Source organism: Plecotus auritus (genome assembly GCF_963455305.1).
Source record: "Plecotus auritus genome assembly, chromosome: 3".
NCBI lineage: Eukaryota > Metazoa > Chordata > Mammalia > Chiroptera > Vespertilionidae > Plecotus > Plecotus auritus.
Genome location: NC_137772.1, coordinates 8,905,051 through 8,932,540, shown reverse-complemented (window position 1 = coordinate 8,932,540; position 27,490 = coordinate 8,905,051). Strand labels below are relative to the sequence as shown.

The 27,490-nt window shown below is 49.7% G+C and overlaps 1 protein-coding gene across 1 annotated transcript in view; it reads left to right on the top strand.

The window, feature by feature from the left end:
• The window catches only part of ENPP6 (ectonucleotide pyrophosphatase/phosphodiesterase 6), an 80,559-nt gene that overhangs the window by 20,430 nt on the left and 32,639 nt on the right, over positions 1-27,490 (top strand). Inside the window, exon 2 of the mRNA XM_080658945.1 lies at positions 15,483-15,662. Within this exon, the coding sequence (XP_080515071.1) occupies positions 15,483-15,662 (180 nt within the window). The remainder of the gene's footprint in view (positions 1-15,482; positions 15,663-27,490) is intronic.

The following is a 27,490-nucleotide window of genomic DNA, read 5'->3' as shown; positions in this document are numbered from 1 at the left end:
ACCCTGTACGGCGGGCACAGGTATCCCCATTTTACAAGCGAGGAAGCCAAGGCTGGGCCATAGGAAACTACTGTTCAGATCACAGAGCCCATGAAGAGCAGACTGTGAGGTCAAACTCCCGTGTGCTCCCATGACCTCACGCCGCCTCTCCACTCCCCTGCTCCCCCCTCCCCCACCCCGCTTTTAGGGAAGTGGCTCTCAGGGCAGCGCCCTCTGTGTCTGGCCCTCAGACAGCCAGGTGGTGGTTGTGTCATGCACACAGCACATGCCCGCACATGCAGACACCCGCAGGAGGGCATGTATCTCCGTCTTCGGGCTTCCTCCGGATTGAGCCACCTCATGGGCAACCAACTGTTTTAATCCCTGCTTTGTGTGTCTCAATGGACAATGCAAACAATTAGCGCTTCTGGGTTTGAGTATAAAAGAGAGGATTCAACCTCAGACACTTGGCTACTTATCTCAAACGGCCCAGGCTGAACAGTTGGGAAAAAGGGCTTAAACAGGCCTCTTTTGATAAGCCACATCTGGGAGCTGACCCACCCCCCCCCCCCCGACCCCAACACACACACACACACACACACACACACACACACACACACACACCAAGCTGCAAACCCCCCCTCCCCCCGCCTAGTCCCTCCTGATTGCCCCTGGTTCTGGGGCCTGGGGGCCTGGTGGTCCCACCCTGGCAGGGCCCAGTCGCCTATCTCCCACTCAGGTATCTCATGCGCCCTGACACTGAGTAGGAACTCAATAAATGCCTCTTTGTATTTGTTTAAAGTTATTCAGAAATTGCGTTATCCCAAATCTCAGCCAGTGTCCTGGTAAGCCTTTCTCTTCTGATCCCACCCCAACTCCTGACGGAAAGGGTTTCTGCTGCCCGTCTGTCCAGGGGGACACTTTTGTCCCCCAGCAGATGACAAAGCCAACGGAAGTGGCCAAGGTCGCCTGCGACACAGCTCCACGACCCTCTCTGCCTCTTCTCCCCAGGCCCGTCCACACCCAGCCCAGGATGTAAGAACACAAAGCAGAAATGGGTATAATTAAGTCTTTTGCAAACTCGAATATTTTAAGAGGCAAGTAGACACCCAACTTAAAATTATGATGGTTTGCCTTGTCACTGAATTCCAAATTGGTGAGTCGTCCAGGGCTCCGGTGGTTTAAAACAACGGCTCTCATGTTCCCAGGAGACTTAGGGCTGGGAGCTTAGGCCACTTATAACGAGTGTGGAAAAGGCCTCGGCAGCGACGCCGCTCAGGCCCGTGGGCGGGAGAGGCCTCCTGCTCTGGCCCAGCCTCCTTGGCCAGGTGGTTTCGTGGGCGGCGGGAGACTATGGGTTTCTTAACGATCAGAAATAAAAAGGCATTGCCTCTGCCAAACACCACTTCCTTGGATTTCACTCAGCCACAGTGAATATATTGTTTTCAGTTCATTGCCAAGCCTACCACTTCTCCCCCCATGTGGCCCCTTCCTGGGCTCCGGTCCGGTCACTTCTGCGCTGTCCCTAGAAGATACCTGGGTGAGGGCAGTGACGGGCCGGAAGCAAGAGACTGGGTTCTAGTCTGGGCTATGGTGGTACCAACTTCGTGGCCTTGAAGTGTTTCTGGGTTTAGGTTTTGTTTTCCTGATAAAATGAGGTGGATGAGGGCTCCAAGGAGTGAATTTGAACGTTATCATCTTCTTCTTCTTTTTTTTAATATCTTTATTGATTTCAGAGAGGAAGGGAGAGGGAGAGAGAGAAAGATCAATGATCAGAGAGAACCATCAATTGGCTGTCTTCTGTCATCCCCCCACACTGGGGAATGAGCCCACAACACAGGCATGTGCCCTGACCGGGAATTGAACTGTGACCTCCTGGTTCATAGGTCGACACTCAACCACTGAACCATGCCGGCCCGGCCATCTTCTTTGTTTTTAATCTATTGTGACCACCTCTGATCTGCTTCCCCTGAACTTCCTGACCTTGGCTCATGTCCTTGACCTTGGCTCATGTCCATGAAAGGCAAGGTGGGTATGTGATATTAATGTAAAAAACCATTGAAACCTGTGAGAATTTTTGTGAGTTTATTTGAGCCAAATCGTTGACATATGCTGGGAAGCAGAACCTCAATGAATTGAGATAATGCTCCGGAGAATGGCGGGTTACATCTGTAGTTATACATTGCCATCAAAGGAAAGGGACAGAGGTGGGTTACATGAAATCCATTGGTGATAGACTAGAGAGGCAGGAGAAGGCAAAGCAGGGAAACCCCTGGGATTGGATAAAAGTAAAATGATGGACACATACTTAGGTGGGTACAGGAACAATTAACACGACAATGAAGGAATTTGTGGCATCTGTCCTGGCGCCCACCACATTTGGTTGTGCCCCAAGGGGCTCCAGAAAAAGGGAAGTTACAGGTTACCCAGACATTTCAAGGGTATGTTATCACAGATGCAAAAAGACAGATAGGCTCAGTTAAGGTGAAGGTTGACCTTGTCAGTGAAGATACCCGCCTGGGATGTAACTACCCACCATCACTGCTTTTAGTTAAAGTTTGATTTCAGACCTTCCTTTGTGGTGACTTTAGGTCTCTGAGTTTGCAAGACCATGGCCATGCAGGCCTTCCCTGAGCTGGTCAGGTCAGCGTGTGGCCCCTTTCGTCCACAGTGACCTCATGCCCGTCTTCACAGCATGTCCTCCAAATGAAACTTACTAGCATTTCCTTTTACTCCCAAAGCCAGGCGTGAAGAATTTGCACATACTCCTCACGCTGGTAACACTCAGGGCTATGATTTAAAAAAGGGGGGAAATAGCCTGGCTTGAGGTAGGATTTTTGGGATTAGAAACCTGGGCCAGAAATTTCTATTTAAAATCACACCCTTCACTACCCATTTCCCCGAAGAACAGTGTTCAGTCTTTTTAGCAAAATATCTAATGGGCCCCATCCCCCTCCCGCTCACTGGAGCAACCGCACAAAGAGTCACGGAAGGAGGGCAGCCTTGGGGAGAAATCTTTGGCATAACCGTGAGGGGTGATTTATTACATCAACTCCAATCCACTTTCCAGCCGGGCCGCGGGCCGCTCAGCACGAAGAGCCGTGGGCTCCAAGCCTCAGCCTGGGAAACAGCCCGACGGGTGGGCTCCGGGCCATTCCCGAAGGGCACAGATGGGAAATCCAGGAGATTAAGTTGTAAAAGAACAGCGAGGACATTTGCTCACTTAGTCACCCTATCTGTCACGTTGATTCCATTCAATCTTTCTAGATCTCATGGGTGTCAAGTCCAAGTGTTCACAAGGCCAGGGGTGGGCTTCTCCAGGCAACGTCTCTCCTAGCACTTGAGGAAGCACGTGAGATGCAAGAGTGGCCTTGCCCACGGCCCAGGGGATTTACAGGGAATCTAACGTCTGTATTTTCAAACGCCTCCGCCATTTATCTATCTATTTATTTATTTTACACTTGTAAAACATTGAATTTATTGGAGTGACATTGGTTATGTAATAGGTTTCAGATGTATAATTCTACAATACATCATCTGAATACTGTATTATGTGTTCAGCACCCCAAGTCAAGTCTCCTTCCGTCACCATTAATGCCCCCTCTACCTCTTCTGCCTCCCTCCACCCCCTCCCCCTCTGGTACTCACCATGCTGTTGTCTGTGTCTGTGGGTTTTGTTTTTGTTTGTTTGTTTTTGCTCAATCTTTTCACCTTTTTCACCCAGCCCTGCAGCCCCCCCCCCTTGATTGCTGTCAGTCCGTTTGTTCTCTGTATCTATGAGTCTGTTTCTACTTTGTTTGTTAGTTAATTTTGTTCAGAACTGTCTCCACCATTTAATTGGCAACACATTTTCTTCATCTTTTGTCCTCAGAATTGCGTCTTTTTGAGGGTAAATTGTTCTTAAATTTTCAGACCTGGAGCTACCTGGGGTGAGTTTTCACACGCGGCTTCTTCTGTATTCTTTTTCCGTCTTAAAGGAGATGCCCGCATGTGGCCCCGAAGAGGGGACTCCTAGTGACTTCCAGCAATCAGAGTGGCCAGGTGCCCACCAGCGACAGGAAGGAGCGTGGTCTCCCAGGCCTCAGGTGGCATTGGGAGGACTGAAAGTGGCAGTTGGGGAAGAGGTGACTTTCTTTACGGGGAGCAAAAGCCTCGGACAATGTTTGACTTTGTTCAATAGAATTGGGTTGGCATTTTAAGAAAATGTTTGCTTTGTAAGTCTCGAAATTTAGCCCACAGAAGCCGAGCTCAGATAACGTTTGCGTAAGGACACAGCACTGGGGAGGGCTTCAGGCACCACGCGTGGCTTCTAGAATTGAAGCGTAAACCTAGAATAAAAACCGAGACCGCTGGGCTTGTTCCGCCCATGGGCCATGTTACACCCTGTCCTGGGATTGGCTCCTACAGGAACATGGTCCCTTGACCTTACCTTGAGGGACTCACCCCTGCTTTCACAAATGACTACTTAGACCCCAGCACCCAGTGCGCAGTGGTTTATTTTATTAAAGAACGTGTGCCCACAGCAGGACTTGGTCTTGCTTGGTCCTTATCACCAGCTCACCGAACCGTGCCCGACTCATTCATTCATTCTTTTTTTTTTTTTTTAAATATTTTATTGATTTTTTTATAGAGAGGAAGGGAGAGGGATAGAGAGTTAGAAATATGGATGAGAGAGAAACATCGATCAGCTGCCTCCTGCACACCTACCACTGGGGATGTGCCCCGCCACCAAGGCACATGCCCCTGACTGGAATCGAACCTGGGACCTTTCAGTCCGCAGGCCGATGCTCAATCCACTGAGCCACACCGGTCAGAGCTCATTCATTCTTTACATAAATCCTCTCAGGGCTTGTGGCTGGTGTTCCTCATTCACAAAGCCTTCCACCAGCCCAGAGGTTCACTCCTCAGGCCCTGGAGACACACAGGCACCAAACAGGGCAACGTTTCTACCTCATGGCGCTGCACTCCCTGGGCAGGGCCACAGAAATAAACAAACATGCATACTGCAATCTGTCCCAAATTTCTCAGAACTGCAAAGGTCCTTTCTACCCAAACCCTTCCTTCTCCATCTTCCTCCACCAATGTCAGACCTTCACCAATGAGGGGTTTTCCTTAGTTCTGCTTCCTCCCCGTCCTCCGGAACCTCCCCCAGTAAATTTCAGGTGTGTCCACTCTCATCTCCATCTCCGTCATTTTTTTTTTTTATATATAATATATTTTATTGATTTTTTTTACAGAGAGGAAGGGAGAGGGAGAGAGAGTTAGAGACATCGATGAGAGAGAAACATCAATCAGCTGCCTCCTGCACACCCACTACTGGGAATGTGCCCGCAACCAAGGTACATGCCCTTGACCGGAATCGAACCTGGGATCCTTGAGTCCGCAGGCCGACGCTCTATCCACTAAGCCAAACCGGTTAGGGCTCCATCTTCATCTTGAAGGCCACAGGCCACAGGCCCTGTGGGTCGTGGTACAGACTTTGGGTGCAGGAAATGCCTTAGGGAGGTGGGTTTGAGCAGGGGCGTGGTGTGACATAACTTTCACGTCAGAAAGGTCATGCTGGCCACGAGGGCGTGGGAACACAGACCAACTTGGGTGAGGGAGGAAGTGGGGAGGCCTCCAGGAGGCTTCAGCTCCGACCAGAGCCGGGCAAATGTAGGACCTGCAACTTGACTTTCGATGGCATCCTTCTACCATAACTGCTTTTCCTGAATTCACCCAAGACCTTCTGATAGCCAGATCCAATGACATCTTTCAACCTCTCTACGCGGTATTTTACCTTTGGACAGTCAAGCTTTCTAGAGACCATCTCTTTATTGGGCTCTGAGTTTCCTCCCTCCCCTCAACTTCACTTCTAGAAACTTCCACTGAGTTCTCTCATGTCAGCCCCTTCACCTTGGGGTGGCTCAGAGTTTGTTCCTTGATCTTCTTTTCTCGTTCTCTCCTCACCTCCGCGGTCTCGTCCCTTGAGAGGTCTGATCCCTCGCAATTACTGGCAGTTCCCATTTGTCACCGCCTCGGCCCTAGACAGCCACTCATGTACTTCACGTGTTCTTACCTTTGCCTTTTATGGATATTTCACAAATGGAGTCATTCTATATGTGTGGTCTCTTGGATCTTGCTTCTTTTACTGAGCATAATATTTTTGAGGTTCACCCACATGTAACCACAGGCTGTTCCTTCGTAGTGCTGAGTAGCATTTCATCACATGGATAGCAGCCATTGCTTATAATAAAAAATCTCAAAGCTACAAGAGCACTGACATCGTGTTATGAATCATATCTGTGTGCCCTTCCCGTGATTCCCTAATCATTAACATTTGGCACATTCATTTATTCTCACTTGAGAAATATAGGTTTCAGTTTTGGTGGTTTTTTTTTTGTTTTTTTTTTGCAGAACCAGTTGAAAGTAAATTGCTAACATCATGACCCTTCACCCGTAAACAATTCAGCACGTAGGGCATATTCTCCTGTGTCACCACATGTCCTCAATTGGCCAAAAAGGATCCCTTATAGCTTTTTAAAAAATGAAAAACCGGAAGGTTCAAGCAGTGCCTTTGGTTGCCATGCTTCTCTGCTCTCCATTAAGAGGAAACTTCTTGCCCTTGTGTTTTGTTTGGACTCGCATGATGTTGGCATTCTGGAAAAGCCCGGCCCGTTGTCCTGTGAACAGGCTGACTTTTGGATTTGTCTGGTTTTCTCTCTGGTTAGATCCGAGTTAAGCCTTATTTTGGCAAGAACATGACATTTTGAAAATCCAAATGAGGACACGGTTTCGTGTGAGTTGGGAGCGGGCGGGACGTGGGCGTTGTTCTGCGGAGGGTCTCTGCCCCCCCCCCCCCGCCCCCCGGCGCCACGCACAGGGAGAGAGTGTGCAGCTTCCCTTCAGCTGCTTCACAGGCTTTCTGACGTCACGCTCACAGCGATCCTTGGCCACTTCGTGTTGTTGGAGCGGCTGTCCTTGGGATGCTGGTTTGGCTCCGCTGGTCTTTAGGGGGATTTGGTGACTTTTGAGAGTGAAGAAGGGGCAAGGGGCCGAATCCAAGCTGCTGCTGCCGGCAGAGGTCTCTGTGGCTCCTGCACCCAGAGGCCCAGGTGGAGCTGGGGCGGAGCTAAGACTCCTCCTGCCTCTCAGCTGCTCCTTCCTGTGGCCCATCCTGTGGCCCATGATGTGGTGATGTTCCACGGTTCACCTTTACTGCAGCCTGAGTCTCTCCATTGGGGGCCTTTCCTCCCGGCAGAGGAACGAGGGGCCAGGATCTGACCCACCCAGCCTGGATCCTGGAGCCACTGTGTGTGTGTGTGTGTGTGTGTGTGTGTGTGTGTGTGTGCATGTGTGTTTGGGGAAGGGGGCGAGGGGGCAGAGTCTTAGGGAAGTTAAGTGTCCACTGGAACACCACTGCCGATTGGAGTAAAGTCACTGACTTTTTTTTTTTTTTTTAATATTTCTCTATTGATTTCAGAGAGGGGAGAGGGAGAGAGAGATAGAAACATCAATGATGAGAGAGAATCATTGATTGGCTGCCTCCTGCACGCCCCCTACTGGGGACTGAGCCCGCAACCTGGGCATGTGCCCTTGGCCGGAATCGAACCTGGGACCCTTCAGTCCGCAGGCTGACACTCTATCCACTGAGCTGAAATGGCTAGGGCAAAAGTCACTGACCTTAACCGAGAGGGAAAAGAGGAGGGTGATACAGGGCTGGGCTGGGAGGGGGATAATAAAATACCAAACAGAGCAAATCTGGAAAAGGGGAGTGTAACTACACAGGAGCAGGAGCGAGTGGATGAGGACAGGGGAAGGCGACATGAGACGCAGAGAGAGGAGAGTCGGATGGGGATCCCTCATTTCCCAGGGACTGCCTGGGTGCGCGGCCGCTTAGTCTCGCTGGCCTCGCTGTCTGCTTCGGTCTGGATTTTTGGCGGGTTTAGCATCTTCACAAGCAGCTCTAAGAATCCCGGGGCTCCTTCCAACAGTGAGATGTGAAAACAAAATGACAGGCTGCTCCGGACTGCACCCCGAGGTTGCGGGCAGTGGAGAGCATTGTGGCCGCCAGCAGAGGGCAGTGTCGGGCCAGGCAATTTCCCAGGCGCGGGGCGGGGCTTTCTCCCCAGGTGAGCCCCAGGATCAGTTTCTGAATTTGGGACTCACCTCTGGCAAACTTTCCGGAGCAAAACGTGGTAAGGCTTCTTTTCTTTTCCGTCAAGAATGTTGAGAGTCTTCCCCCGACTATGATGTGTAAATACAAAGTCAGAAATAGGCTGCCCAGCTCATCCCTCCCTGGAAAGCACTGATCACTGCATACCAGTTGATAACATCGCCCTGCAAAGGGGGGGTTTAGGCGGTGCTTATCAAATGTCTACGGTGTTCCAGACACTGTGCAAAACTTTACCTCCCCCACTTTACTTACCCCTGCAAGAAAGTATGTTATTTCCGTTTCCCACTAAAGTTAGGTGGCACGTGTGGGGTCCCACAGCAGGCAGAGGGTTCACACTTCAGCGTGTTGGGCTCCACAATGCTTTCTGCTGGGCCCCAAGCTTCTCGTAGGCCCTCCGTTCCTGCCCGTTCTCATCCTGCCAGATGCTTCTAATTGTCACTCACAACCTCCTCGATGCCGGGGTGCCTACTGTTTGGACAGGGAAACGCGGAACACGTCAGAGGCGTGCGCCTCACACCCAGCCAGGGGGTGAGTTGCGCATTTGAGGAAGGCTTTCATCCCGAAGGCAGATTATCTGTCAACACGTTTTACATATGCTAAGAGCACCCAGAGGGAACGCTGTCCACAAATCATTAAGGGAGGCGCCTTGTCAATTCCAAACACCGGTTTGTTTACGTGTTGGCCATGGATCAGAACAGATGCGCTGTGGCTACCGCGATGACCTAAATTCTCTTCATCCCATGACTTGGGGGGCTGGTCTCACTTCTCTGTGGCCACCCCTGGCCCAAGGCAGTGACCATGGGTAGGTCCCTCACACCTAGCAAAGAAAGCAAGGCGGACCAGGCTGAAGACACAAGTTCTCTTCCACTTGCTTCCTGTGGCTTGGTTGGTTCACACTAGATAGAGCCGCTGGTATTGCTGATGACCTCACACTCCCCAACAGCTGGATTTGATCATTCTGTATCAACTCTTGGCCTTAGCGGTTGTTCCAATAATACGTTGATGTCTGGTCCGTGTGTCCGGAGATCACCCTTCGGTCATCCCAGGTTCTACACCAATGGAAAAGCTAGATTGGAGAATGTGGCTTGGATCCAAAATCTAAGTGTGTCCCCCCCCCCCCCGCCTTTTTTTTTAATGAATTGAACTCCCCATTCTTACCCCCCACCCTGCCCCAGTCATGGGGATGGGGAGGGCAGCTGGAAAACTAGCGCAAGCAAGCTGTGCAGCCCCCCCCTCCCCCACCCCACCCCGTCCCGCCCCAGAGAAGAGAATGCAAAAAAGCCTTCGCCTGCCCACAGCAGACAGGATGGGAAGGCGCTGGAGACTGTTTTTCGCCAAAGTCACCACCCCAGCAGCGTGAGGCCTGGAGCCAGAACGATGTCCCTGGGGGACAGGAGGGAGCTGGTGGGTGGGGAAGGTGGGCACTTGATCACCAGGGAGAAGGGAGGAGGTTCAGGACAGAGACACTGCTGGCTTCTCTCCTGCGTAAGGACCAATAGGCCACGAGCTTTGCCCTCCAAGGACCTCCCATCCCTAGAGGCGGCTGGAAGGACTCAGGGCAGAGGAAGTGCGCCTCTAAAGAGCATTATGCTAACTGAAATAAGCCAGGCAATGAAAGAAAAATACCACATGATCCCACTCATTTATGGAAAATAAAGAACATTATAAACTGATGAACAGAAAGATAGATACAGAGGCAGTAAAGCATCGAACAGACTGTCAAATTACAGCGGGAAGGCAGGGGAGTGTTGGGGAGGGGGGGAAGAGATCAACCAAAGGACTTGTATGCATGCATATAAGCACACCAATGGACACAAGACACTGGGGGGCGGGGATGGGGGCATGCGACAGGGGATAGGGGAGGCTGGGGGAAGGTCAATGGGGGAAAAAAAGGAGATATATGTACTACTATATGTAATACTTTAAACAATAAAATTAAATGAAAAAAAAAAAAGAGATCCCATCTCAAAAGCAGTAAATAATTCAAGCTCGCCTCTAAGTCCTCACAGAGGGGAGCATGGATTCAGTTACCTGGAAATTTCTTTGAGCTTTGCTAAACTCACTTTCCCAAGCCAAAACGTGTTTACATAAAAACTCCCAATCTTACATGTTTGTCCTCATGCGGGGAAATCGTGTTTGCCTCCTTGCCTGCATTCTGGTCGTTAAATAACGGCCCCACGCCAGCGCCTGCCAGAAAAACAAAGCAGCGCGTGCTTTTGAGTCCAGTGACCTCCAAAGTAGGAGCATGAATGTCTCTATCAAACCTCCTCCCACCCCTTTAACATTTCGGGTTATTTCTGCCTCGGCACCTCCCGCAATAACCAGAGCCTGCTCTCTCGGCCTTGCAATCTCTGTGGTTCCGACTCGAATCGCGCGTGTGTCTGGCACACCCCGCAGGAGCTGCATGTAAAGGTGAGCTAACGATGAGCTGCTCTGTCAACTTGCAGATCCCACTCGAAGCCACGTCTTTAGCGCACCACGTTCTGCCTTCGGACAAGTTAAGAAAATAAGATGTATTCCCCGGCAGAGGCGATCTGTGAAGCACATTTATTTCCTTTTGTGAGCCAGGGGCTCTGAGCAATGCATCCGAGTCCCTTGGATAGCAAGTATTTATTTGAAAATGTACTAGACGGGGTCTACACCAGTCTTCAGACCCTCCAAAGACTCAGGGGAACGTGCTCAGAGGAGTCTGGTCGTGGGAAAGCCTGCCTTCTATGGCCCGCTCAGGCCGCCGGCTGGGAATCGGGGTATGATTGCTTCCTGGGGCCGTGTCAATTTGAAGTGATGTTTATAGATTTGATCTCCAAAATGCACTCATTAGCGTGAGACCCGAAGGGTTCAGAGCTTTGGACGACTCTTTCCACAGCTGGACTCTTTCCAGAGGGAGAGGGAACGGAAGATTCTTGCTGGCTTTGTGAGTGCCCCTGGGCTGGCAGCATCCTCCTTTAGGATATTTACGGTAACGGCGCATGCGTGTGGGCAGGAGACAGGCGTGCGTCTGGCTTTCTGAGACTCGGGAAACTCCATGTGGCTACTTTCTTGAGAGTCTCAGAAGCGGACCTGGGTTTTGAGGACATTTCTGTGAAAACGGCCTGGCCCTGCTGGGCGGTGAGAACCCAGTGGCTGCAGGGTCGCTGGTCCCAGAGGGTGTGGACGGGCAGAGAGGCCTGGGTTGGACCGGGCTCTGCCCTTCTGCCCGCCGCCTGGACAGCGCCTGGTCACCCAGCCACGCCGAGCCCCAGTTCTCCCACCGGCAGAGAGGATGATACTGTCTGTCTCTTGGGGTGATGGGAGGCCCAGTGAGATGGGAACTGGAAGCCCTAGTTCCCACCACGTGGGAGGTGGCCAGACCCTGCTAGCTCGTCTTTTCACTGAGCCCATCAGCAAGCACCTGCCGAACTGGCTCAGGCCTTTGCCTTCAGTGAGGACCCTCCTGTGCCTCCCTTGGCCCCCAGCGCCTCAATGCATTGCCCCAGGTGAGGCGCTGCCTGAGGAGGCGGAGCCCTGGACCCTCACCCCTGGACCGAGCTGGCCCCCCGTTGTCCCGTCTGGAGGGTGGAGCTGGCAGATGGCATCAGAGCCAGCGTGTGGGCGCCAGCTCTTTTCCCATGGGCTTGCAAAGGGCCGGGACCTGTCCTGAGTGCCAGTTCCTATACTGTGATTCATGCAGGAGGTCACAGCCGTGGAGAGCCAGGGATCCGGGCCAGGCTGCCTGCTGAAGCCTGAGTCCACTACCCCTCCTGATGTGAGACTCTCTGGGCCTCAGTGGCTTCACCTGTGAAGTGGGCTAGCAATGGTCTCTCTGACCACTTGGCTGGCATCTTCCCACTGTACCCATCACCTTCCTGAGCTGGACAGACGGCCCTCAGCCTGGTTCAGTTGTAACCCAGACTTCCGGGGGCGGAGGGGGGGCGGGGCGAGGCAGGGGGGGCAGAGGCCTGCCTGCAACTTGGAACTCAACTCCCCGAGGGCTGCCTCTGTGAAAACATATCTGTCCTAAAAGAATCGTCTCCAGCTCCGCATTAGTATGTGTAAACTGTATTTATGTTGCCATGTTTGGAATAAATTGATGTGCCTAAAATGTAAGTTTGTTTTTCATGTTTCAACCAGCTGTTTTCTTAAAAATTGATTTCAGAGAGAGGAACGGAGAGGGAGAGAGAGATAGAAACATCAATGATGAGAGAGACACTGGGGATTGCGCCGCAACCTAGGCATGTGCCCCGACCGGGAATCAGTCGTGACCTCCTGGGTCATGGGTTGACGTTCAACCATTGAGCCACACCAGCCGGGCTCAGCCAGCTGTTTGATATCTAGCAGACACAGCCACATCCATCCAATGGAAGCACACGTGGACCCAGGAAAACACAATGCATGGATTTAGAAATGAAAGATGAGTATCACTTTGTAAAAGTGATTATACACCAGGAATTAGGAAAGCTTTTTTTTTTTTTTTTCTAAATATATTTTAATGATTTTTTACAGAGAGGAAGGGAGAGGGATAGAGAGTTAGAAACATCGATGAGAGAGAAACATCGATCAGCTGCCTCCTGCACATCCCCCACTGGGGATGTGCCCGCAACCAAGGTACATGCCCTTGACTGGAATCGAACCTGGGACCTTTCTTGTCTGCAGGCTGACGCTCTATCCACTGAGCCAAACCGGTTTCGGCAGGAAAGCTTTTGTATAATAAAAAGTTACTTAGTGGCTGTGGAACCTGTGTTCACAAACTCTTGTGTCTTAGGGATAAGGGAGAAAAAGGAGAAAAACATGTAACTGTCTGGGAATTTGCAGAGCGGGAGCTGCCCCCTGTTTTACAGTGAGCACTTCGTCTCCTGGCACACATTTTAAAGCCCCTCAGCGTTGTCCTTGGCAGGAGAAGCAGAAGTCCACCTTCTCTGCACCACACCCAAGAACCCCCTGAGAGGCATGGTGTGTGTTGGCGTCAGGAAATTCTCCGTCGAAGCCGTGAGCAAAGGGTTTCTCTGTTTATTGAGCGCAAGCATAGAAAAATCAAGAAGAGTTGCAGATGGCCCAGCCAGTGTGGCTCAATGGTTGAGCAACGACCTATGAACCAGGAGATCATGGTTCAATTCCCAGTCAGGGCACATGCCAGGGTGTGGGCTTGATCCCCAGTGTGGGGCATGCAGGAGGCAGCAGATCAATGATTCTCTCTCATCATTGATGTTTCTATCTCCCCCTCTCCCTTCCTCTCTGAAACCAATAAATACATATTTTTTTTGAAGAAGAGTTGCAGGTGTATAAAAAGAGATGGGTCAGGTGGAAATATTGATCAGAGCTTGTGGGCTGCTGAAGCCAGCACCCTTTGCTTCGCTCTGTTCTTTCCCACCACGTTCACCCTGGCAATACACACAAAAGAGCGAGAGAGACGGGGCAGGTGAGAAACCAGCTCGAGCAAGTGCAGACTCAGACTGACACAGGCACAGCTGCCCATCTTCACCCACTGGCGGGAAGGAAAGTCCTCGCAGCAGAAGCCACGGAGCCGCCGATGAGGTTGGGGCATCAGTGCCTGCTGGCAAGCTTCCCAGTCCAGAGGGATGCGATTAAGCCCTCGACGAACACAGCCTCCCATTACAACCCCAGGCCCAAGCCACCAGCAAAATGAAACCCACTTTCTAAACAGGGTCCGAGAGGGACTTGTTGGAAGAACTCCCCTCTACACGTGGAAACCCTTTAACTCATAAAAGGACAAAGCACTGGTTCCAGAAAAGCTCTGGGTAAAAAAACCCCACCCTGTGTGGATCTCAGGGCTTTAAATTCAAAGAGAGACTTGTGCAATGCCTGGGCTTCTGCGATGAAATAAAAGGATTCCCTTTATGATCTGTGGGGTTTCCAAATTTCCAAATTTTATGTTATGGTTTTTCCTTGTTTTTGTTTAAAAATTAAGTGTGTGTGTGTGTGTGTGTGTGTGTGTGTGTGTGTGTTGGCGTGGGGACAGTCAAGAAGAAACAGCAAACAAACGAAGCCCACGTTCAACGTAGTCAGCTCAAGGAAGCATGCTTTATCCGGTGCCAAGTGACGCTCTCTGCAATTGCAGCAACTTTTGGTGCACTTGCCAATGTTTGTGTTATTTTTACTTTAAAGATGTAACAGATTGCTGCAACATAAATAATTTCAGCCTCGCATTTCAAAAGCGTCCAAGCGCTTGTGTCTTTCGCTTCTGGCTTCTCTTCTGGGACGAAGCCGTGCCCAACAGAAGCAACCGCCATGTCTCTAGCACTCCATTTGGACTGTTGTTGTTTTTTTTTTGTGTTAAATCTATTTTTCGCCGTTCTGTTCCAAATGCCACAGGTTCTGTCACTGTTCGGCGCGGAAGCGGTAACTCCGCTTCTACAGGAAGAAAGGGAATGAGCTCCATAGCTTCTACTTGTGATTTTGCAGGAAGATCACCAGCTTGGAAGGGGTGTGGGAGTGCTCGGGGAGAGACCCTAACCCAAGACCCACAGGGGTCTGCCATTTCCATTCAGATTCATACTCAGACTTCAAGCCAGGAGCAATGGGTCACATTTTGCACACAGCATCCTTATTTTAACTTAAAAATAGCTTTAGACTTGGCAGATTGACTTCACACAAAATGATTCCATCCTCGATCAATTATTGGCCTTCTCACTCTGTTGTGTGCCATTATGGTACAACTGAGAGAGAAGAAACATCTATGTTAAAAAAAAAAATCAAACGCCGATCTTTATGCTGCTCTATACTTCCTAAGTGTGGTTGAACAGCTTTTATAAACCAAAAACAAAGATCTATATATATAAAAGGCTAAATATGCTAAGTGTCCCTCTACCTGTCTGACTGGTTGCTATGATGCACACTGACCACCAGGGGGCAGACGCTCAACACAGGAGCTGCCAAGTTGCAGTGACTTGGCAGCGGTGGTTCTTGGGTGACGCACCCTAGGTGAAGGTGAAGGTGAAGGCGATTCCACCTTCAGCCGCGGGTTATATTGTTGCTGGGCACTGTCGGCCCTGAATCTGGTTTACTGCACTCATACTTGTGTTTGCATTCTACATGCTGTACAATAACAACTTTACAGAGTGCACTCCGGGACCCCTCAGGGGATGTTGGAGAGCCGGTTTCGGCCCAATCCCTGCAGGCCAGGCAGAGGGGACCCCACCTGCCAGAGGGACCCCGCTCACTCCGCAGACTCTGGGGAGAGGCCACGGGAGGTTGGCTCCAGGGCATTTTTGGCTGGTCTCGCCCAGTACCGCCCCACAGGCCACCTTCTAATTAATTTCCTTTCAATGTGCACGAATCCATGCACCGGGTCACTAGTACAATATAAAAATCTCGGAACAGTAACAACAGCTTTGTGTTCTATGTACTGCAGGCAGACATTCTGAGGTCCACCAGATGATCGGGAACCACATGTGGGACTCCAACACCAATAAGTCATTTGACATCGGTGTCAACAAAGACAGCCTGATGCCACTCTGGTGGAATGGCTCAGAACCTCTGTGGGTCACCCTGACCAAAGCCAAAAAGAAGGTCCACATGTACTACTGGCCAGGTGAGTACATCCACCCAAATCTCAAAACACCGTGGAGTCTCCAAAGACAAAGGATGTGGGTGACATGTGTGAAGACCAAGCCAGGGCTTGGAAAATGAGATCTTTATTCAAGAAAGATTGCTTTTGAATGTGTTTGTAAAAATTTGTTTTAAACTCTCTAACACCAGAGCAGGCACGATGCCATTTCCAGATCCCCCTGGTTCAGCAATGCTGCTACAGTCTAGCATGCTTTTTCCTGTGCAAAATCTTAGATATACACGGGAGATAGTTACAGCGCGCTTGTTTGCCTGGCAAGAGAATTTGCATACCATTTCTTTAGATTTTTGAAGGACTCAGGCGCATATTGGCTATTTCTACTGCATTGAAAAGATGATTCAAAGCACTTACAACTGTCAGTAGTGTATTTAATGAAGCCCCTGGAAATAATATTCAATGAAAAACTAAATTACTTCACTTCCTGCAATGCGGTGAGCAACCGAGCAAGCTGCCCTGGCCGCTCTGAGGCATCTTCAGGACACTCTCGTCTCGCAGTCGAGAATCGTTCATTAGGGATGAGAGGACTCAGTAATAACAAAACAACCAACTTCACATTGTCTTCCCCCTGGTGGGATTTGTTCTCAGGTAAGGGCGCAATTTGACTTTTCCATGGGCATGGCGGTAGACACTTTCTCCCTAATTCTTAACGGTGCAGCTCCGACGATGGCCATGTGGAAGAAGGTCTCAGGGAAGGTCTAGAAGAAATGAGGGGACAGATAGGGAGAAGCGGCTGAGGGCGTCTCATTGGCTTGGGTTGGAGGGCAGCAGCGGCCTGATAGAATGATGAGAGCATGGCCGGTTGTGGGGGACGGTGGCAGAGAATGGAGAGAAGGATGAGTAAGCCAAGGCTGAATCATAGGTGGCCCACCCTGAGGGCGTGGCCTTCAGCAAGAGTTTGGAAGTTGCTGGATGGAGGTGGTCATGTGGAGAGCTGCTCAGGGCACTCCAGGCTACGCCTGCTCTTAGAGGAGCATAGAACACAAACAGATAGAGCCATGGAGAGCCATGCTGTGGCGAGTGCCCTGGAAGTGCCACAGAGCAGAGCCTGGCATGTATAGGGGAGCAGAGAAGGCAGGAGCAGGCTGCGTTCATCCAAAACTGGGCAGAAGAACAGGCAGACACTGGCTGGTCTGCTGGCAGATGCAGTTTCAGGGGGGAATGCTAGAGTTTCCTCAGAAGACACCTGGGATGGTGTCCATTGCAGATACCTTGGCTGGTATGGTAAGAAGCTTTCGGGCAAGGGAGGGGCTTCAGAGAGCTCCATTCCCTTTAAATGGAGACTCGGCTTTTTCACGGAGTTGGATGTGAGACCACGGAGACAAGACAGTGCATCAGCCAAGCTGATCAGACTTGCTGGAGGAGCTAAGCTCGTGGCTCAGCCCAATGTGGGGAGGTCTGAAGCCAAAAGCTTGTGCTGCAGTTTGAGGTCATTCTCAGAACTCATTATTTTAAAAAACCAAGAAACAACCAACAAGGGTCCACATGCAGGCATAGGAGAGTGCAGATTGGGTGCGCTGCCTCAGGGACCACCTTAGAACAAACCCAAGGGCCCTCAAGATGAACACTGCCCGAGGCCAAGGGCCCTCTTCCATGGTATCTGGTTAACCTAACACTCTAGGTCTTGGAACTGGAGCTCTTCATGAGCAGTCACAGAGCATTATTCTTGATCTCATGCTGGAGAATCTGGCTCCTTTATTATAATAAACAACTTGAGTATCTAAAAAACCTCAAAGCTAATTTGCATGTCAAATATCTTGTTGCTCCTCTAAAACAGCTCCTCAAAGGGCAAGATTCACAGTTCAATAGCTAATGTGGTGCGATGCCTTACGATCAGCTTATGGTGTTAACTATCAGGAGGAAGGAAGCTAAAAGGATAGCCTCATAGAATTTCCCCAGTGACCTACAAGAGGATTCGCTAAAGACCTAGCTGGGGTGATGTCTTGATAGAAATTGGATGAAAAGTCTCTGGTTTTCTACACACTGTCCAGTCCTACTGAACTGGAGACACAGATAGTGGCCGCCCAGCCTGCCAGGATGGCCTGGCACCCTGGCTGACAGCTGACGGATGAGGGTCACTGCTCTCCTCTCCCCCTTCCCCTTGGTCCCCTCCAGCCACAGCTAATAGCACGGCGAGTGTTCATTTGTTTCAGGAAGATGAAGCGAAGTGCGGTGGCATTTCTTCTAAACATGGCTGAATTTTGTTTTTCTTCTCGAATCCTCCTCTTCCTTCCCTAGTCCCACAGGACATTGCACAGACCCCTCGATGAGGCCTGGAAAATCTTCATTGCTCCAGTGAGCTGTGTTATGACACTTTGAGTCTCGCCATTAAGTCAATATTTAGAAGAGCAATTTAGAAATGGCAGAAGTTCAAGTCTTCCTGTCAGGTAGATAAAGCAGCAGACTGAAAAATTGACCAGTGGTGAGGAGTCCAAAACACCGCACCTCCAGTCCTGAGAAAGAGAATATTGTAAACAGACCCTTTATTACCCCACCCAATGGTGCCATGGAGCTGTGCAGGGAGCAATGTGCCTCGGGACATGATCCCAGGCCCGCAATGGGATATTTCTTTGGGAAGGCCCAAAGAAACCAGCCAGGAACTGCATGACTAGGACCTAGTAATGTTTTGCAAAGGATAAGAGCTGATGGTGTGTCCCTCACTGATTTTATTTTTAATATATTTCAGAGAGAAAGGGAGAGGGAGAGAGAGATAGAAACATCAATGATGAGAGAGAATCATTGATCAGCTGCCTCCTGCACACCCCACACTGGGAATCAGGCCCACAACCCAGGCATGTGTCCTGACCGGGAATTGAACTGTGACGTCCTGGTTCATAGGTTGACACTCAACCACTGAGCCACGCCAGCCGGGCTCCCTCACTGATTTTATTCCCCTGCCCTGTCCTTGTGCTCTGAGATCCAAGGGATTTTATTGAGGGGAGAAGAAAGAGGCTCCCGTATTCACTTCAGATGGAGAGTAACCCAAAGTAGAGAAGGGCGCCTTTTTTTTCTGGATCACCAGTGCTACCTTACACAGTGGTAGTAGTTTTTAAGTTCATTCTTGTGGCTATCATGAAGTACAAAAAAGGACCAAAAACAAAAAAAATAGAAAGCTTTTAGGAGCCTGTGGTTCAGACTCTTTGGAGTGAGTGCCTGAAGAATCTAAGTTCCGCATGGTTCCACATGCATTTTGCAGTGTTAACTCCCTACAGCCAAGCAATCAGGAGGACTTGAGGGCAATCCTTTGTGTGGCTCTGGGATGGCGCTGGGTGTGGGGCTGGGCTCTTCTGCTGGCCTCTACCTGTCCTGAGCTGATGTTCAGATGAATAAGACACCTTCTATGTGGGCAAAAGACACACTTCCACCTGGCTTCCCCTCGCCCACTTGCCGGAGGTGAGCTGGGTAGGGAGTTAACCATGAGTATCTGACACAGCTTCTATCAAGTTTTAGTTGTTAAAAGCAAGGTGATTTCATCAGGATACATAAGGAGGCTCATATTGGCTATTGATCAGGAATTGTGGGTTGTTCACAGCATCCTCTCCTTGTCTGCTGTGGTGGGTCCCTGACAACCTTCAACTGGGCTGCACTTAGCTGCAGACCCTTAGGCTCAGGGAAAATTAGGAGCCCAGCATCAATCACACAAACGTGTGCATTAACATTATGGCCAAGCTCTTTAACTCTATGTATGTGAGTGACTTCAAACATTTGAATAACAAGTGGAATTTTTTTCAGGCAGTATTTGACATTGCAAATACCAGGGATCCAAATTTTCACTAAATGTTCCAATAACATCCCCAATTTGTCATTAGAGTTTAAGATGTATGTAATTTTAGAACTGGGAGAGGCCTTAGTGTGTAGTTTGCTGGTTCCTACACTCTTTAGGAAACTGGTCAAAACTATGGATTCCCTTTCCAGATCAACACACCTGTGCATACTACACTCACAATTTTGTGCTCATGGAATACAAGAGACCACAATGAAGAGGACTCCAAATGGTTTTCCATGGCAACATATGTCTCTATAATATCTAATTCAGGGGTCCTCAAACTTTTTAAATAGGGGGCCAGTTCACTGTCCCTCAGACCGTTGGAGGGCCGGACTATAGTTTAAAAAAAAAACTATGAACAAATTCCTATGCGCACTGTGGGCCTGGGACGAGTCGGCTGCTAAGCAGGACAGGCAGCGGCACCCGGCGGGCTGGATAAATGTCCTCGGCGGGCCGCATGTGGCCCGCGGGCCGTACTTTGAGGACGCCTGAATTGATTTGATATTTTAAATGCGATGAAACCATGTGTTAAAAACTCACCAAAGTATCCAATGAAACACAAGCTCTTGTAATGAATGATGTCTGGCAAGAGTAGGCATGGGTCAAAGTTCTCTAAGACTCTTTGGGTGGAATTCACTTCCTTTGTGTGTGGGTAACTTCGGTAAAACTTCATCACTAACGTGTCTGTCTCTGTCAGCAAGGAAAAGATTACAAATGTGCATTTCAAGTTGAGGTCTTCCCAAAGAAGTGGTTTTCAGAAGCAGGCTTTCTAGGCATCAACCATTTCATAGTCTTGTTTTTTATTGATGTTCCCCTTTCCACCCCCCCTCCACGTTCCCCCTGCACCCAATCCTCCCCTTCCCCAAGCCTTTGCGACATTATTGTCTGTGTCCATAGGCTAAGCATATATGCATATATGTTCTTTGGTTAATCTTTCCCTGCCCTTTTCTCCCTCTGAGATCTGCTATCGGTCTGTTCCATGCATCCATGTCTCTGGTCCTATTTTGTCAGTTTATTTTGTTAGATTTCACATGTAAGTGAGATCATGTGATATCGGTCTTTCTTTGACTGGCTTATTTCACTTAACATGATAATCTCCAGGTCCATACATACTCTTGCAAAGGTAAGAGATCCTTCCTTTTTTACAGCTGCATAGTATTCCATTGTGTAAATGTACCACATCTTTTTTATTCACTCATCTGCTGATGGGCACGTGGGCTGTTTCCAGATCTTGGCTATTGTAAATAATGCTGCTATGAACATCAACCATTTCTGCTGCAGGGAAATTGAGAAGGCATTGCCTCTCTGCACTGCTGACTGCAGAAGCAATTCCTCCAGTGTTGGAAAGTTCTCATAGCTACCTAGCCACATCCAGTCCTCTTGTAGCACAATGGTATGTTGGCCAATAGAGCTCAGAGTTTCTCAGCATCATCCATATGGCGTTAGAAAACCTTAAAGAGAAATCCAGGGATGAACTTTCCTTCTTCACAAATCACGGAAAATGTGTTTCTTCATAAAACATCTTACAAGGGTGTGACGCAAGGCCCGGGAATAGGCTCTGAGGAGACAACTATGAGCAAAACCAGATACAGGCTTTTCTCACCCCCTGAGAATTTATCATCCAGTCAAGGAGACAGATGGTCATCTCGCATGAGCCCACGTAAATGTAGAAATGCATTTGTTAAAGGCCTGATAATGGAAAGCATATTGCATCATGGTATCATCTATAGGGATCTGGTTTCATCTGGGAGCGTGACTCAACACCTGAGCGGGTGGCTAAGGTGGGGGAGCGAGAGTGAGGGTATTGGTGGGACAGCACACAGCCTGGGAGGAATGGCTACAGGTAACAGCCCTCAGCCACAAAAAGCCAAGACTCCAGCATTCTTTCTCTATGGAGGACTGACTTACTATGGGAAGTACCAACTTTGGGCCTTTTCTCCACTCTGTCAGGACCTCTCCCTCTGGATTCCCTTCCCATGCTCTGGGGAGTTGCTGGCAAATCTGGGGAGGCCACTGGTGCAACAGGAGCACAAGACCCTCCTCAGCCTTGGCTCAATCTCTTAATCCCAAATCCAATCCATCAGCAGGTCCTGGAGATCCACCGACTTCTCACCACTTCTGTTGGCCTGGTCCTAGCTAGCCTCACCTCTTTCCTAGGTCGTGCAGTAACATCCTAACGGGTTGGTCACCCCTTGTCCATCCATGGTGGATGCCTACATCCCATTCTCCGTGCTGCAGCCAGAGCAGTCTTGTCAAAATGCCAGTGTGATGCTGTCACCTTCCTTCCCGAAACCTTCCAATGATTTCTCATTCCTCTTCCGATGATAAGAAATTCTTCAGCTTGAACCATAGAGCATGGTCTGGCCTCAGCTTCTCTCCACCTCACCCACACCCCAACCTCCTCACCTCTAAGTTCCCTCCCTGCGTCTCCCTTCCCATCCAGGATCTTAACACAGGCTGTTCCCTCAGTCGTGGTCAGCACCCTCTGCTGTGCCTTTCCTAGCTGGGTCAGTGGGCCGGCGGCTGTCTGATTCAGCGTGTGTTGGGACAGAGGTGGCACTTCCCCCACCAGAGCCCTTTGTGCGCAGAGAGCTCTGCCCCCTCCTGTTCTCCTGCTGTGTTTCCACAGCAGGGCAGCTGGGGCACTGGGGGAACCTCGGGGAAATTTAAAGAGCCAGAACGCGCCTTCTGGACCCATTCAGCCACTTCCTTATTTGTCCGACAGTGATGACCGTATGTACCTCGCACGCTTGCTGGGCATGTGAAATGAGACAAGAGATGTAGAGTATTTGACCAGAGTAGATGCTCAATCCATCCTCTGCCCCCAGTACGAGAGCTTAGCCTATGTCCGTTTCCATGAGACACAGGGGAGTGCTCCCACCCAGCTCACTCTTAGCCCCAAAGAAAAAATTTTGAATTCACATCAGGAATTCAAATCTACCCTTCAGCAAAGAGCACAGAGTGAGCGCAAGCCCTATTTTAACTCGCCAAGAGAATTCAGGGCAAGTAAGGGACAGAAAAGGGGCGGGCAGCTGGAGCTGGCCTCTTTGTCATTGGCGAAGGAAAGGAGGACAAAGCCTGGCTTTTTCATGCACAGGACAAGTCATACACATGACCCCACGCAGAGGTGGCACTCACCACCGGGCAGTGTGGGCATGGGACTGGCCTCTGGCTATTGGCCCAAGGGTGGCAGAGAGGTGAGGTTGCCAGGCCCCCACACACAGCACTCACTCCTGGTCCCAGTGTTCCTGGAAGTAACCCAGAACCACCTCACAGGTCAGGGTCCAAGGTCCCCTCAGACACATGGGGAAAGGGCCATTTGTCAGACTTGGAGATCACAGGCTCAGATTTGAGGGGCTGGGGCGTGGGGAGTCCCTGGACAGGTGCCAGAGCTCAGCAGCCAGCTGCAGGGCTCAGCATCCTGAGTTGGCCCAGTCTGTTGTGGTCCAAATCTCAGCAAAGCACCTGTTGTGAGAAAGAGGCTTTGGTTGGGAATACCATGTGGGGCAGAGGTCAAGATGGCTTCCCGTGGGCCAGCATGAGCTCACTGCAATCATGTGATCATTTGTAAGATTTGGATGATCTTGAAGCACAGCACCTGCCTCAGCCCTGACAGCCTATCTGAGAGGCCCCCGGGGACATCAGTCCAACAATGGTCATTCATTCCTCACCTGGTTCCACCTGGGAGGAGGGCAGGCCCGACCCTGGCCCGGAGACTTTCCCGCCTAAAGCCAACCTGCAGGTGCAGAGATGAAACTCCACCTTTGCCCTCATCATGCTTTGCTGTGGCTTCACCACCGACTTCCTAAGCGGAGACTCAGCCAGGGGGAGGCACATGCTTCTTCTCACCCTGGCTCCCTATTAATCACTTCTGGTGCCGCTGAGGCATTTTCATTGAGGGTTTGGAATCTGCTCTAATGGACGAGTTGCTTCTCATCTCTTTTGTCGCCCGGGCTTGCTCTCTGCCCCTGCACACGAGGCCCGCCCACCACCCTCTTCTCCATCAGAAGAGCGATGACGCCATCAGAGGTCTCCCAGCCCTGTGGGCCCTCCTGACCCTGGGGATCAAAGGCCCCGCTGTCCCCCAGGACCTGTTCCCACAAGCTCCTGTGGCTCCGATGCCTTTTCCTGGAAAAGGTTCCATGTTTCTGAGTGAGTTAATTGGCTTAGCTGCTTTAATAAGGTCTCTTGAGACATGTAGTCAACAATTGTACACCTGCCTCCGATCACAGGAAATGCAGCTCTCACGGCTCATTGTTACAAGATGTGTCAAAGCTGGCAAGTGCTTGCAAGGTGAGCCCCGTGCTCCAGGAAGTGGGGGGAATGTGAGTTTTATGGGATCCCCTTGGTGGTCCTTGGAGAGAGTTACCAGGAAGCCAGGCTCCTGCGGGGAAGCGGTGGGCATGGCGAGAATGTCCCAGAGCCAGCTACCAGCCGGCAGGGAGGGAGACATTGGGACGTTCACGTCTCCCATCCGTGGCTTTTCCTTCCTCACCTGTAAAGTGAAAAGATTTGATGGAAGGCTGCAATGAAGGCATCCATGGGGCATCGCTTGCCTTGTAGACATCATTGATTTGCATATTTATTTGGACAGTTGGGGTGTTATGATAAAATAGGTATATTAAAATAATTTTCTGGTGATGGAAGTTAAGTGTTTTGAAGAAATGTCTTTTTATATAAAAATATATTTATTGATTTCAGAGAGGAGAAGGGAGAGGGAGAGAGAGATAGAAACATCAATGATGAGCCCTAGCCTGTTTGGCTCAGTGGATAGAGCGTTGGCCTGTGGACTGAAGGGTCCCAGGTTCGATTCCAGTCAAGGGCACCTGGGTTGCAGGCTTGGTCCCCAGTGTGGGGCACACTGGGGAGGAGCCAATCAATGACTTTCATCATTGATGTTTCTTTCTCCTTCTCCCTCTCTGAAATCAATAAGAATATATTTAAAAAAAAAAAAAAGAAACATCAATGATGAGAGAGAATCATTGATTGGCTGCCTCCCGCATGACCCCTACTGGGAATCAAGCTGGCAATCCAGGCATGTGCCCTGACCAGGAATCAAACCATGACCGCCTGGTTCATAGGTCGATGCTCAACCACTGAGCCACACTGGCCGGGCTGAAGAAATGTCTTTTTAATTCATTCATCCCTTCATTTTATTTTGCACAAAGGTGCCTGTGCTTAGTGGTGGCCCTCCTGTTGTCTGTAAGTTCCCGGTAACTGTTTTCTCCTCAGGGCATCTGTATGAGGTTGTAGGAGAGTATACTCACCCAGCCTCAGCTGGGAATATCAGTGGGAAGGTGGACTCTAGACAGAGATGAGACGATGTCCTAAAAAGGAACCCTAATTAAGGGTAATTCCCGTCCAATTTCCCTGGGAGCCGTGAGCAAACAAGGTGGTGCAAAGTCAAACCTGCCCTGGGAGTGGTTGTGAAACCGGAATCTCACTCCAAAGCGCCTATCTGTGCTGTGAAACCGCGAGGCCCAGGCCATTGCCTCTACTTCCCCACAGATCCCCGTGCAGAGAGGCAGGCACCTTGGAGTGACCTGCGATGACCTCATCTAACCAGACTCCATGCTCCTGCGGAAGCCCAGAAATGGCCTGGAGGCAGCAGCCCCGAGGTTGAGCAACGCGCCCGCGTCCGCAGATTACACCTGTGGTAGGTCCAGAAAGGGGCCCACAGACTCCCAGGCCTATCTTGTGGGATCCCTACAACACCCCCTCCAGCCTGCTGATTTCCATCAGATAAACACCAAGGAAAACAAAGCCAACCACCCGCACCAATTCACGACGCAAAATTAGCCTTGCTCTCTCCAAAACCACAAGTTCATTAGCGCATGTTCCATTACCTCACGGCTGTCATTCTCGCTAGCTGCTTTCCTTGTCATTTATTCATTCTGGGTTAGGACATTAGAGGCAAGGAAAATGCTCCTTTTTTTAAAAAAATATTTTTATTGATTTCAGAGAGGGAGAGAGAGATAGAAACATCAATGATGAGGGGGAATCATTGATTGGCTGCCTCCTGCACGCCCCCTACTGGGGATCAAGCCCCCAACCCGAGCATGTGCCCTTGACTGGAATTGAACCCGGGACCCTTCAGTCCACAGGCTGACTGAGCCAAACTGGCTCGGGCTGCTTCTCCTTTTGAGACTTGACCAAGGAGAGGCCATTGGACAAGGGAGCAGAAAGATTCCATTTCTCCCCATTTCTGTCCACTTGGGTAGGAGTCTAGTCCTGTCTCGGGGCACATGGAGGTATAGCTTCTATTCAAAGTAACCGTGTCTGCGGGACTTGCATTCAGCTTATTGATACTAACATTCCAATCCTCCATGTCTTCATATAACTATATTTTATATAGATACATCTTCTATATCTATTACTCTTTATATCTTTCTACTGACAACGTTTGTATTAGGTTGGCAGCAGCCTCATACATCTTGTGTTCACTGAGTCTCTTGACTGCATTATTTTCCCTTGGGCTTGATTTAATCTCATGTTTTTAAATTTATCATGGCCCCTAAGTATACAAAATCCACTGCTAAAGTTGCCAATGAGAGGCCATGCTGAGCTATTGGCCTGGAAATGAAGTAAAAGTGATGAAGGACTACAAAGGTGGAAAATCAGTGATGGTTATTGCTCTCCAGCCACGCACGTCCCTTCCACCATCGCTACGAGCTTGAAGAACAAGAACAAAGTGACGGAAGCTGTTAAAGGGTCCACTTCATTGTAGCGTCTGAAGGCAATGAGACCACGTTGAGAAGGGGACATATCAGACACGGAGAAACTTCTAATGACCTGGATCGAAGACCAGCCACAGGACCATTTTCCTCTCAGCACCGTGACGATCATGGCCAAGGCAAAGCGTCTGCGGTGCTGAGAGAAAAGGCTGGACCCGCCTACTGTGTTGAATTGACTGACTGCTGGCTCTGGGTGGTTTAAATGACGCAAGAATCATTATTAAGTACGTCATGTGAAAGCGAGGCGTTAGTCTGCCAGTGCTGATGTGAAGGCAGCTGAAGAATTCTTGGAAACTCTAGATAAGTGGACTGTGGAGGAAAATTACTTGCCAAAGCAAATATTCAAGTTGATAAAACCTCCCTCATCTGGAAATGAGTGCCTGAAAGGACTTTCATCCATACGGAGGCCAAGTTAATACCAGGTTTCAGGGCCCTTAAGGACAGGATAACTGTCTTGCTTGGGGGCAATGTTGCAGGATGCAAATTGAAACCCTTTGTGATCTGGCAACCCCGGGGCCTGCAAGCACATGTGTAAGTACACGTGCCAGGAAACTGCAGGGGCCCGGAGAGGCCGCAGATGCCCCCGCTCCTCTTCCAGGTGGCCCTGCGGGCTTGTTATGCCAGCGAAATGGAGAGAAAAGTACGTTTGGAGAATAACATTCCTTTCAAGATTTTACTTATTGTTGACCTGCTCCTGAACACCTTCCTTTTACTGGTTGTCTTCTACCTAATATCAGAGTGGATATTCTCCCTCGAACCACCCCCTCTTGGAGGCAACCAATGGATCGAGGGATTATAGCAGCTTTTACAGCAATCTCCCTGTTATCTGAGGGGGACTTTTGCTCAGGCTACCATGCAACCGAGGAAGACACGAAGACATGGATGCAGTTCTGGAAGGATGCTGCCATGGTGCTTAAGTTAAAATTCATTGTGATTTTTAAAAATTAAAAAAAAAAAAATCCATAGCAGTGTTACAACAGGTCTACGTTGTCACACATTGTGTTTAACGTTATAATACTACGTGTAATTAATCAATAAAATTTTTTCACATCATCCTTTAACCTAGGCAAGTATACATTTTTCAGGCGAACTATATGACTATGCCAGTATTAAATCCAGATTCATTTTAATCCAACAAAGCTTTAAAAGAATATATGATTGATAATATCAACAAATATAATTATTATTATACAAAACACTGATGGTTTGATATTAATGTACAAACACAAAAAAGTGTGCAGCTTTTTACTTAGGAAATGTATTAATTGAGTACTTTTGCTCAGCATGATTGTATA